Here is a 12,232-nt window from a genome sequence, read left to right as displayed (position 1 = left end):
TGACTCTGGTAGTTTGTGTCTGACAGAATATGGATATTAACATCATCAAACAAGACGTCTTTGTACGGTCAGTCTTTCTGCTGTGGACTGCAGGTAATTTACAATAAACTCCACTGTTAATAATTACAACTTGGCTTTAACTTAAATCTCACTACATCTGATTGTTGTTTTGTTTGAAGCATTTTGCGATAACAGACTGAAAGTTTATAATTAATAACTTGGTAATTATTATACACACAGGTCTTATTGATGGGAGTGATGTCACCCAGACGGACATACTGTGGAAAGACGAGGGTGAAAATGCAACAATGAGCTGCAGACAAACGAAGGGTGTTGACTACATCCAGATGTACTGGTACAGACAGCGGCCTGGAGAAACAATGAAACAAATCGTGTACACAACAACAGTCAACAATGATCATGACTTTGGAAATTCCAGCAGAAAGAAGTTTTCAGCCACCAAGCCCAACGCTGAGAGTGGGACGTTCACAGTGAAGAAGCTGCAGCCAGAAGATGAAGGCTTGTATTTCTGTGCTGTGAGTCAACACAGTGATACAGACACATGTGGAAGCTGCACAAAAACCTCAGTGCACTGTTGGTACATCTGTTATGAGTCTATTTATCTGCTGTACTGTAGGGGGACCTCAAGCACAATCAGTGAACATGGTAGAACACAGAGACACTCCCTGCTGTAACCGTTCATATCTGTGGTAACGTCACACCTCCCATCACACAGACTGACAGAGACTCTGCTCTCTGAGTTCATTTTCATCACAACACAATAATGATCACAGCTGGTCTGATCAAACTCTCTGCTCTGCTCTGGATTGTAGGTACTGTACATTATGATGCTGATGAACATGATTAGAAGCCGTTACTTTACATTCATACTGATGATTGTGTATTGATCTTTCTGACTGCAAACAGACATGTTGATGCTCTTTTAAAATGACATGTCTTTTTTTTTTTTTACCCCCACAGGTCTAACTGATGGGAGTGATGTCACCCAGACCTCTCTGCTGTGGAGGGTCGAGAATCAATCCGCCACAATGAACTGCAGTCACACTAAGGACATCTCACATCGACAGATGTACTGGTACAGACAGCTACCAGGGGAGAGAATGAAACAGATAGTTTACACGACTACAATTCCTCCTCATACGTATGAAAGTGGCTTCAGTCAGGACAGATTTCCTGCAACAAAGAGTGATGCTCTGTCTGGATCTTTGACGGTGGAGAAGCTGCTGCCTGGGGACAGCGGAGTGTATTTCTGTGCTGTGAGTCAACACAGTGATACAGGTGACTTAGACAGCTGCACAAATACTCATGTGAAGTGAAGATAACTGTTTCTTTGATGCACTACAGAGGGAGCTCTGCACCAACACTGATGTCTGTTACTATCGCTGCACTTAAAGAATACTGTTTGCATTGTGTTATTAGTGGCTGTTTCAACATGTGGTTGAGAAATGTTTTTAACAGGACTGCTTATTAATCACAATTAATGTAACACCGCATGAACTCCAAATTCCAATATCGGGATAATCGTGAATATTGTCACGATGAGAAGTGAAAAACAGAAATACAGGAATTATCATGTACGAAAGAACAAAATCACATTATTTTGCTTTTATTAATGTTTTTTATATTTTGTAGGGGCACCTTATGATTTATGATCATCTTTGACAAGATTGTTTGATTGTATTTCACTAAAAAAGGATGTTTACTAAAAGAGATGGGTGTTTTATATGTGATGAAATAAAATTAAAAAAAATAGTTTATTACCAAAAATCAATACAATGAACATTGTTAATGTACAACAAATGTTCAAAGAGGCAAACATCCAAAAATGAAATGTGTTTTTCACCGGTAATCTTTTTAAATGCAGGGGTTAAACAAGTATTTATGTTTCCTTTATGTGATCAGAAAAGACTGACTGGGGCTTTAATAAAATGATTAATATGAACAACAGTTGTCATTCACATTATTGGTTTATTCAATTAATGTAAAGTGAACACACTTATTATAAGGACAAAAGTAACATTCTCATATAATAAAATACATAAACATGTACTGCTTCCTCCCATTGAAGCCAAACTTCTGCTGTACTTCCAAAACACAAACATAATACTCTGTATAATACTCCTGTATTGTTCCACCTGACCTTCAGGGTTCATCTCAGGTCTTTGTTATCTGCTTTCCTGTCATAAGGTGGCAGTACAGTATGTCTGTGGTGTGTAGTGGCAGTTCAGGTTTATGCAATATAACACCACCCAACAAAAAAACATGTTTCCTGATGGGAGGGTCTACAGCAATATCCAGTAACCACTGAATATACTGTGATGAAAACACAGAACCAATAACAAGATTGATCAGTCAGAGAACACAACAAGATGATCACCGTCTTCTGCATAGCCCTTAATGTCTTCATGGTTTCAGGTCATTTTCACATCTTAAACTCCTGTTGACGTTCCTTTACTTTAACATTTACGAGGACTCACTCATACCATGATTGTAAATATGTTTTTGTTGATGCTGTTTCCACAGGTTCCTCTCTCAGCGACCAAGTCCACCAGACTCCAGCTGACATGTTCACCAAACCTGAAGAAACAGCCAAAATCTACTGTTCACACAGTATTCAGAACTATAATCAAATCCTCTGGTACAGGCAATTCAAGAATATGCAACTTCAGCTCCTGGGACGCATGTATGCAACGAGTGCAAACCCAGAGGATGGAATGGGAGTGAAGATAGAAGGGAACGCAAATAAAGACCAAAATTGCACACTGACAATCGAAAGACTGGCCCTGAACAGCAGTGCGGTGTACTTCTGTGCTGCTAGGTTACACAGTGCTACATATCACTGCTCCTCAGTACAAAAACCTCCTCATCACACATCCTTTCTTCTCCGTATAACAGCTCACAGCTCCTCACACCTGTGCTCCTCCCTCAGTATATCTTCACTCAGATCTTTATTCTGAGCCAGTGTTGTGTAGAGTTGGTTGCCCATGAGTTATCATCACAATGACACCACCCACTAATGACTTGGGAGGGTTTACTCAAAAGGGGAGGAGGGGGTTGGAAATCCTCTGTATAACTGCTTCAGTCAACGAGACAACAAACCGTGATCTTATTTATTTAGATCTAATATTCTGCAATATCAAAAACATCCAGAAAAAAAACACAATATGTCCATCGTCTTCTTTTGCATTACTTTTAGATATTTACTGGTGTCAGGTAATGTACTAATAATTGTTTAAAGAAATTTGAATTCAAGTTTTCACCAAAATATATTTAGATTTGCTTTAGTACATCCAGTCAAGTCTTTTGCACTATTTCACATTTTTCCATTTCCCCACAGGTTCCTCTCTCAGTGAGCAAGTCCACCAGACTCCAGCTGATATGTACAACAAACCCGGAGAAACAGCCACAATCAGCTGCTCGCACAGTATTGACACCTACAATCAAATCCTCTGGTACAAACAATCCAGGGATAAAAAACTACAGTTCCTGGGATACGTTTATTTTACCAATGGAAACCCAGAAACTGGACTAGAGGTGAAGATGGATGGGAGTGCAAATAAAGACCAAAATTGCACATTAACAGTTGAAGGACTCAGCCTGAACAGCAGTGCGGTGTACTTCTGTGCTGCTAGGTTACACAGTGCTACATATCACTGCTCCTCAGTACAAAAACCTCCTCATCACACCTTCTTTGATCTCTGTGTTAAAGCTCACAGCCCCCTGCACCTGTGTTCATCGCCTTAAACTTCAAACAGCTGCAACACCAGACATCCAAACCATTCTGCTTCCTACAGTCTGCCTCACGTCTAGCTTTTGGTAAAACAATTTTAAAAAAAAAAAAAACCCTATCAAGAATTTCATTATCAGACTTAATAGTTAAATGATATTTTCTGCCATGCCAGTACAGAAATATATTCAATTATAAAATCTTCACAAAATATATGACATCATCAATGGGTCTTCTTCAGCCTTGTCAGTGTTGCTGATCTGACTTACAGGAAACAGACATCCATGACAGTGATGAACTGTAGGGGGACCCTACCTCAGTACCACGGATCCTCCCATCTATACTTCTTATGTCACTATACTACTGACAGTGTGAATGCAGTGACACTCCCACCTACAACTCTTCATGTCTCTGTACCTACATGTGACTCTGGTAGTTTGTGTCTGACAGAATATGGATATTAACATCATCAAACAAGACGTCTTTGTACGGTCAGTCTTTCTGCTGTGGACTGCAGGTAATTTACAATAAACTCCACTGTTAAAAATTACAACTTGGCTTTAACTTAAATCTCACTACATCTGATTGTTGTTTTGTTTGAAGCATTTTGCGATAACAGACTGAAAGTTTATAATTGATAACTTGGTAATTATTATACACACAGGTCTTATTGATGGGAGTGATGTCACCCAGACGGACATACTGTGGAAAGACGAGGGTGAAAATGCAACAATGAGCTGCAGACAAACGAAGGGTTTTGACCACAGGCAGATGTACTGGTACAGACAGGGTCTGGAGAAACAATGAAACAAATCGTGTACACAACAACAACCAACAATGATCATGACTTTGGAAATTCCAGCAGAAAGAAGTTTTCAGCCACCAAGCCTAACGCTGAGAGTGGGACGTTCACAGTGAAGAAGCTGCAGCCAGAAGATAAAGGTTGTATTTCTGTGCTGTGAGTCAACACAGTGATACAGGTGACTTAGACAGCTGCACAAATACTCATGTGAAGTGAAGATAACTGTTTCTTTGATGCACTACAGAGGGAGCTCTGCACCAACACTGATGTCTGTTACTATCGCTGCACTTAAAGAATACTGTTTGCATTGTGTTATTAGTGGCTGAAAATGTTTTTAACAGTACTGCTTATTAATCACAATTAATGTAACACCGCATGAACTCCAAATTCCAATATCGGGATAATCGTGAATATTGTCACGATGAGAAGTGAAAAACAGAAATACAGGAATTATCATGTACGAAAGAACAAAATCACATTATTTTGCTTTTATTAATGTATCTTTTATTTTGTAGGGGCACCTTATGATTTATGATCATCTTTGACAAGATTGTTTGATTGTATTTCACTAAAAAAGGATGTTTACTAAAAGAGATGGGTGTTTTATATGTGATGAAAAATTAAATAAAATAGTTTATTACCAAAAATCAATACAATGAACCATGTTAATGTACAACAAATGTTCGAAGAGGCAAACATCCAAAAATGAAATGTGTTTTTCACCGGTAATCTTTTTAAATGCAGGGGTTAAACAAGTATTTATGTTTCCTTTATGTGATCAGAAAAGACTGACTGGGGCTTTAATAAAATGATTAATATGAACAACAGTTGTCATTCACATTATTGGTTTATTCAATTAATGTAAAGTGAACACACTTATTATAAGGACAAAAGTAACATTCTCATATAATAAAATACATAAACATGTACTGCTTCCTCCCATTAAAGCCAAACTTCTGCTGTACTTCCAAAACACAAACATAATACTCTGTATAATACTCCTGTATTGTTCCACCTGACCTTCAGGGTTCATCTCAGGTCTTTGTTATCTGCTTTCCTGTCATAAGGTGGCAGTACAGTATGTCTGTGGTGTGTAGTGGCAGTTCAGGTTTATGCAATATAACACCACCCAACAAAAAACATGTTTCCTGATGGGAGGGTCTACAGCAATATCCAGTAACCACTGAATATACTGTGATGAAAACACAGAACCAATAACAAGATTGATCAGTCAGAGAACACAACAAGATGATCACCGTCTTCTGCATAGCCCTTAATGTCTTCATGGTTTCAGGTCATTTTCACATCTTAAACTCCTGTTGACGTTCCTTTACTTTAACATTTACGAGGACTCACTCATACCATGATTGTAAATATGTTTTTGTTGATGCTGTTTCCACAGGTTCCTCTCTCAGCGAGCAAGTCCACCAGACTCCAGCTGATATGTACAACAAACCCGGAGAAAATGCCACAATCAGCTGCTCGCACAGTATTGACACCTACAATCAAATCCTCTGGTACAAACAATCCAGGGATAAAAAACTGCAGTTCCTGGGATACGTGCTTTTAACCAATGGAAACCCAGAGACTGGACTGGGAGTGAAGATAGAAGGGATGCAAATAAAGACCAAAATTGCACACTGACAATCGAAAGACTGCCCTGAACAGCAGTGCGGTGTACTTCTGTGCTGCTAGGTTACACAGTGCTACATATCACTGCTCCTCAGTACAAAAACCTCCTCATCACACCTTCTTTGATCTCTGTGTTAAAGCTCACAGCCCCCTGCACCTGTGTTCATCCTCTCATAAGGCGGCAGTACATCTGAGTGTAGTCGTAGTTGACATGATGTTATAATGTTCAGAGGATGAGGAAGCACTTAGTATTTTATTTTAAAGTGTTAAACAAAATCTGTCGTGTACTGCTATTTGTATGTTGTTTTTAATGGTTTTTCCTACATGTGATTCATAAAGTAAATAACTGTTATTAACACAGTGATGTGAGAAGTGAAAGCAGCTGAACAAAAACTGGTTGCCAGTACATTTGGTGAGTGTATTAGAAACCAGATGATGGCTTTTAAATCTTTCCAGTAGGTGGAGCTGGAGCTCCAGAAATACTCTTCAGTTCAACACATTCACCACTGTGACATTTAATGGAGCTGGATGACAGAGGAGGGAACGATAAAGGAGTCTATAGTAAACTGTGTAATCAGGTTTCTAAAGCCACTCAGTGTTCTGTGTTCATTCAGACAAGAGGTCAACATGCAAACATTCATATTTTTATCTTGGATCATTGGTAATAACTTCATTCATTCAGGAATAATCATTTAGTCTATAGTGTCCACACAGTTTACTCATTCTCTTTCCTTCCAGGTGTTTGTCTGAGTGTTACAGTCAACCAAACTCCTCCAGAACTTCTCAGGAGACCAGGAGACAGAGTCCAGCTGGTCTGCAGCCATGAAAAGACAGACTTCAACGTGATGTACTGGTTCCAAAAATCCCCTGGAGACCGAGCTCTGAAACGCATCGGACATGTGTATTACGGCACCATAGACCACGAGGAGTCTTTCAAAGAACATTTCAACATCACTGGAGATATGAGTGGAATAAGAGCAAAGAACGGTTCTCTGTTCATAGACGACCTGAAGGCTCCTGAGCACAGTGCAGTTTACTACTGTGCAGCTAGCTATGCACACTGACTGCAGATCCCCTCTACGTTGTACAAAAACTCTGAACCAACTTTTTATCAACATTAATGGCTTTGAATAAAAACCTGATTAGACCACGCCCAGCCAGCTGCTCTCGGTTTGATGCCGTCGTCTCTGCCAGTGATGCTGTTTCATCTTCACTTCCCTTTTCAGACCTCAGTAGAGGAATCTGTTAGGTCTCCATTGTTCACTCCAACAGTCAGATTCATTTGAATGTCAGCAAATTAAACTTCCAAAACTCTTTGATAAATATTTTGGACGATCTTTTTAAAGGCTTTTCAGTAACTACTTTTTTTTTTTTTTTTAAGGAAATCAAAATGATCCGTTTTCTTTTTTTATATTGCCTAGCAGGTAAAAACTAGTTCAAATACAATTAGCTCTTATGAAGGTGAAAGAGGCTGTGTTTAAAATGTATAACCTTCACAATGCACTATTTTCTTTCTTTATACAGGTGTTTGTCTGGGTCTAGATGTCCGTCAGTCTCCCTCTGATTTCATCAAAAACCCTGGTGACAGAGTGCAGATTTCCTGCAGCCACGATAAAACTGACTACAGAGTGATGCTCTGGTACCAGAGGTCACCTGGAGACACAGCTATGAAACTCATTGGATATTTGAATGTCCAAGCTGTTCAAATGGAAGAAACGTATAAAGGACGATTCGATTTATCTGGAGATTTGGGTGGAAGTACAGCAAAGAACGGCTCTCTAATAATCCAAGACATTGGACTTGAACACAGTGCAGTTTACTACTGTGCAGCAAGCAAAGCACGCTGACAGAAATCCCCTCTGAACTGAACAAAAACCTCCACACAACTCTTTATCAGGGGTTTTGAGTAAGAGAAGCTCCCAGACACCTGCTTCTGTGGGTGTGTTTTGGTTTGATGCGATCATATCAATATCAACTCATGTCAATCTGTTTCTATCCTTTTGCTTCAGTTTAATTTAACTAGTTTCAAGCAATATTTCAAAACCAGGAAAGCATATAACTTCATCTTACTGAGAAACCACTAACATCAGAAGTTATCCTCCAGCTTTACAGAAGATAACATGTTCTCCTTTCTGCCACCAGGAGTCGCACACACATTCTTATCACTCCTTTATCTGAATGCAGTGAGGTGAGGGCAGTATCAATGCTCATGAAACACAGTTTATCATAAAGAAGAGACCGTCACAGCGTTTTCTAAATAACCATAATCTGTTTAACAAATGACTTTATCCATCACATTGTTCGTTTTGCAGCCCATCAGTAAATCTATTTTGCGTTGCAGTGTGTAGACTATGAATGCAGCGCCACAAGTCACAGAAATATGAAGATGATTCTTTACTCGGGGGGGAAACTCCTCCCATTAAGCTGCTTTTACTTTGAAGTTCTCATCTTTGCCAACTAGTGCACAGTCAGTGATGGTGTTTCTTCATCACCTCCCTCTCCTCTTTAAACCTCAGTCCTCTCAGTAGAGTCATTAGTTGATTCTCATCACAAAAGGTGACAATCAGGGAGTTAAAAACATCTACAAACTCTTCACACATTTTATATGTGATCTATAGAACTACATATATTGACGGCAAAAAATGATCTTCCTTCTAGTTTTCTGCTGCCTGTCAGGTAATAAACTTGTTAAATTATTCATTATTTTGAATATGTAAAACGTTTTAACTTTAATTTACTATTTATCCGAATGTAAATAACTTGTCTTTCTCTGTTCAGGTGTTTGTCTGGGTCTTGATGTCCGTCAGTCTCCCTCTGATTTCATCACAAAACCTGGTGACAAAGTGCAGATTTTCTGCAGCCACGACAGAACTGACTACAGAGTGATGCTCTGGTACCAGAGGTCACCTGGAGACACAGCTATGAAACTCATTGGATATTTGTACTTTAAAGATGCCACAATGGAAGAGTTATATAAAGAACATTTCAATATCTCTGGAGATTTGGGTGGAAATACAGAAAAGAATGGCTCTCTAATTTTCAGACCATCTGGATCTGATCACAGAGCAGTGTATTACTGTGCAGCCAGCTTAGCACAGTGACGCTTCTGTATTTCTCCTTCATACAAAAACCACTTCCTTAACTTCATTCATCAACATTGATGGCTTTGAAAACTTAATCAGGCCCCTCCCAGCCAGCTGCTCTTGATTTGATACTATTACGTTTGCCAGCCAGTAATCAGAGTGCTATCTAAACGCTCTCCTTTTCAAACCTCCCACAATCCAGCAGAGGCATCAGATGATTTCTTTGGCTGATGGTGAGAGTCAGTGTGATCTGATTCCTGATCCCGACAACTTAAATCTCTAAAACTCTGACTGCAGATTGAGAAATCAGCTCAGGACTTTTGAGTAACTGCTTCACTGAGGAAACAAAAATGATCTGGTTTCTCTTATTCTGTTGCCTAGCAGGTAAACACCAGTTAAATAACCATTAGGCCCATCTCTTCTCAATGTGGAAATGGTTTCATTTTGAATGAATGAGTTCTTTCTTCTCTTTCTCTGTCCAGGTGTTTGTCTGGGTCTAGATGTCCGTCAGTCTCCCTCTGATTTCATCACAAAACCTGGTGACAAAGTGCAGATTTTCTGCAGCCACGACAAAACTGACTACAGAGTGATGCTCTGGTACCAGAGGTCACCTGGAGACACAGCTATGAAACTCATTGGATATTTGTACTTTAAAGATGTCACAATGGAAGAGTCATATAAAGATGACTTTAACATCTCTGGAGATTTGGGAGGAACTACAGCAAAGAATGGCTCTCTTATAGTCTCACTTAAACCAGAGCACAGTGCAGTTTACTACTGTGCAGCAAGAGAAGCACGCTGACAGAAATCCCCTCTGATCTTTACAAAAACTCTGCACCATCTTTTCTCATCAGTGGTTTATAATAAGACATGGATTAAACTGCTCCCAGACACCTGCTTTGTGGTTGTACTTTGGTTTGATGCAATCGTTTCATTAATAGCTAATACAATGTGGTTCTCTTTTACTGGTTTAATCTATTTAACAAGGCATTATTTACAGTTAAAATGTCAACATCTAATAAAAACACTTAAAAGCTAAAACATATTGTTCAAGGAAGAGCGTATACGTATCAGTTTGATATGAATCTTCATGAAGCCTCTCCTCCTTTCTACTTCATGTTTACTTCCTGATTAAATGTGACTCAGTTTAGTGACCCTGTCATAACTTAACTAATAATACATTTTATGTCCATGACTGTAAATAACTCACACTCTATGTCAGATCTCTACATAATGATTAGATTTCTCTTCTTTTTTTTTCCAAAAGGTAACAACTGTCTCATTTTGAAATAAGATGTCCTCTACTGTTTATCTGTTTTTATCTTTTTAAAGCCAAAGCCTTGAAGGCTCTAAAACACATACCACTGAGGCTGCAAATAATCATTATTTTCTAGATTAATCGCTTAAGAAATAAAATGTCCAAAACCCATTAATCTGATCGAAAACAGAGAAAAGCAGGAAATCTTCATATTTGAGAGGCTGAAAACAACATTTTCTGCCATTCTTTTGCATGATAAATTACTTTAACAATTAATGGACTATCAAATTAGTCTCAATCTTTTTTCTGTCAGTCGATTTATCAAATAGTCGACTAATCGTTGCAGCTCTCAATGCTTCCCTTCGTATTCTTGAACTGAAGCACGCCAAAGTCAGCAGGCAAACCTATTTATGAATATGTCAAATATTAGCAGTGAGCAGAACCTCAACAGTTATTTTCACAGGTTCATCCTCCTCCTGTTGTTCAGGGAACGACTGAAAGGAAGATTTTTTTCTCCTAAAAACCAAACCGACTGAATGAAAGAAAGTTTCTCAGTGTCAACAGATGCTCTGACTTCTCTACATCACTTCCTGTCCCGACTTCTGATCCACAAAGCTCTACGGAGAAACCAGTTGGTTCTTCACAGTCAACATGATGCCATCTCATCTGTTTGTTTCCATCATCACTGCATTCTGCATTAAAGGTATTTTACATTCATGTACCACACTAAAAAACCTCAACTAATCAAGGTGAAACATTTCAATGCTCTTATATTCTTTAACGTTTTTTCCAATACATTTAAAAAAAAAAATCTGTGTACTCAACGACTTATTACTGTCTTGATCTCTTTACAGGAGTTTACCTCAGTAAAGAAAAACAAGTGTTTCAGGATCCAACTGAACTGTTTTACCAACCGAACAGTGAAGTCACCCTGAGCCTCAGACATGAAATCCCGAGCTACGACACTATTCTCTGGTATCAGCGCTCAGCAGGAGACACTTCATTAAAGCTGATTGCCTACATTTCTTATAAAAATCCTAAAGTTGAGACAACATTTCAAAGCCACTTTAACGTGAGTGGAGACGGAGAGAAAACAGCTTATCTACACATCCTGAACCCGAGACACCCTGAAGAGAGCGGAGAATACTTTGGAGCAGCCAGTATTACACAGTAATGAAGACAGTGACGCTCTCATACAAAAACCTCCATCATGATCCAGCAGATACCATCACACCAACAGGAAACCAGTGAGACCATGTGACACGGCCTCAAACTGCTGAAAGATGTCTGTGATCAATCTGAATTCATTAGAATATTTAAGGTTCCCTTTACTTTGTGCAGTAAGAAAAAAAAAAAAGAAAAAAAATATTTCTTTAAATACACAGCTCTATGAACATCAGGTTTGAGAAAAAGGTTTCTAAAAATAATGGGAACTTTAAGTGAGTTTATAATAATAAATACCATAACTGCTCACAGTGGTTGATTAATGTCATCTTTTGCTGATTAGCTCTCTCTACCGTACAAATAAAGTCAGAAGAATGAATTTTCACCTCCGTAATAGTGTTTTAACTTTCTTCACGTTAAACAGATTCCTTCAGGTCGTCTCTGTATGAATCAGAATCAAAGATCAGTGAAAACACACTGACATGAGGGAAGATGTAAGCTCCTCCTTCCTCATTACAGACGGATAATAAAGGATGATGTTTTTT

General features: G+C 38.8%; 2 gene segments (V, D, J or C); both read left to right on the top strand.

Annotated features, from left to right (window-relative positions):
- The first annotated feature begins 760 nt into the window (after positions 1-760).
- On the top strand, positions 761-1,880 carry LOC129103511 (T cell receptor beta variable 29-1-like). The segment is given in 2 exon segments: positions 761-833; positions 982-1,880. Coding segments are annotated over 2 exon segments (405 nt in total).
- Positions 1,881-2,387: 507 nt separating this feature from the next.
- Positions 2,388-2,978, top strand: LOC129103693 (T cell receptor beta variable 16-like). The segment is given in 3 exon segments: positions 2,388-2,436; positions 2,545-2,839; positions 2,951-2,978. Coding segments are annotated over 3 exon segments (369 nt in total).
- The last annotated feature ends 9,254 nt before the right edge of the window (positions 2,979-12,232 follow it).

This window comes from Anoplopoma fimbria, chromosome 15 (assembly GCF_027596085.1).
Source record: "Anoplopoma fimbria isolate UVic2021 breed Golden Eagle Sablefish chromosome 15, Afim_UVic_2022, whole genome shotgun sequence".
NCBI lineage: Eukaryota > Metazoa > Chordata > Actinopteri > Perciformes > Anoplopomatidae > Anoplopoma > Anoplopoma fimbria.
Note: the sequence above shows the minus strand (reverse complement) of the source record. Positions and strands in the feature narration are given on the sequence as shown.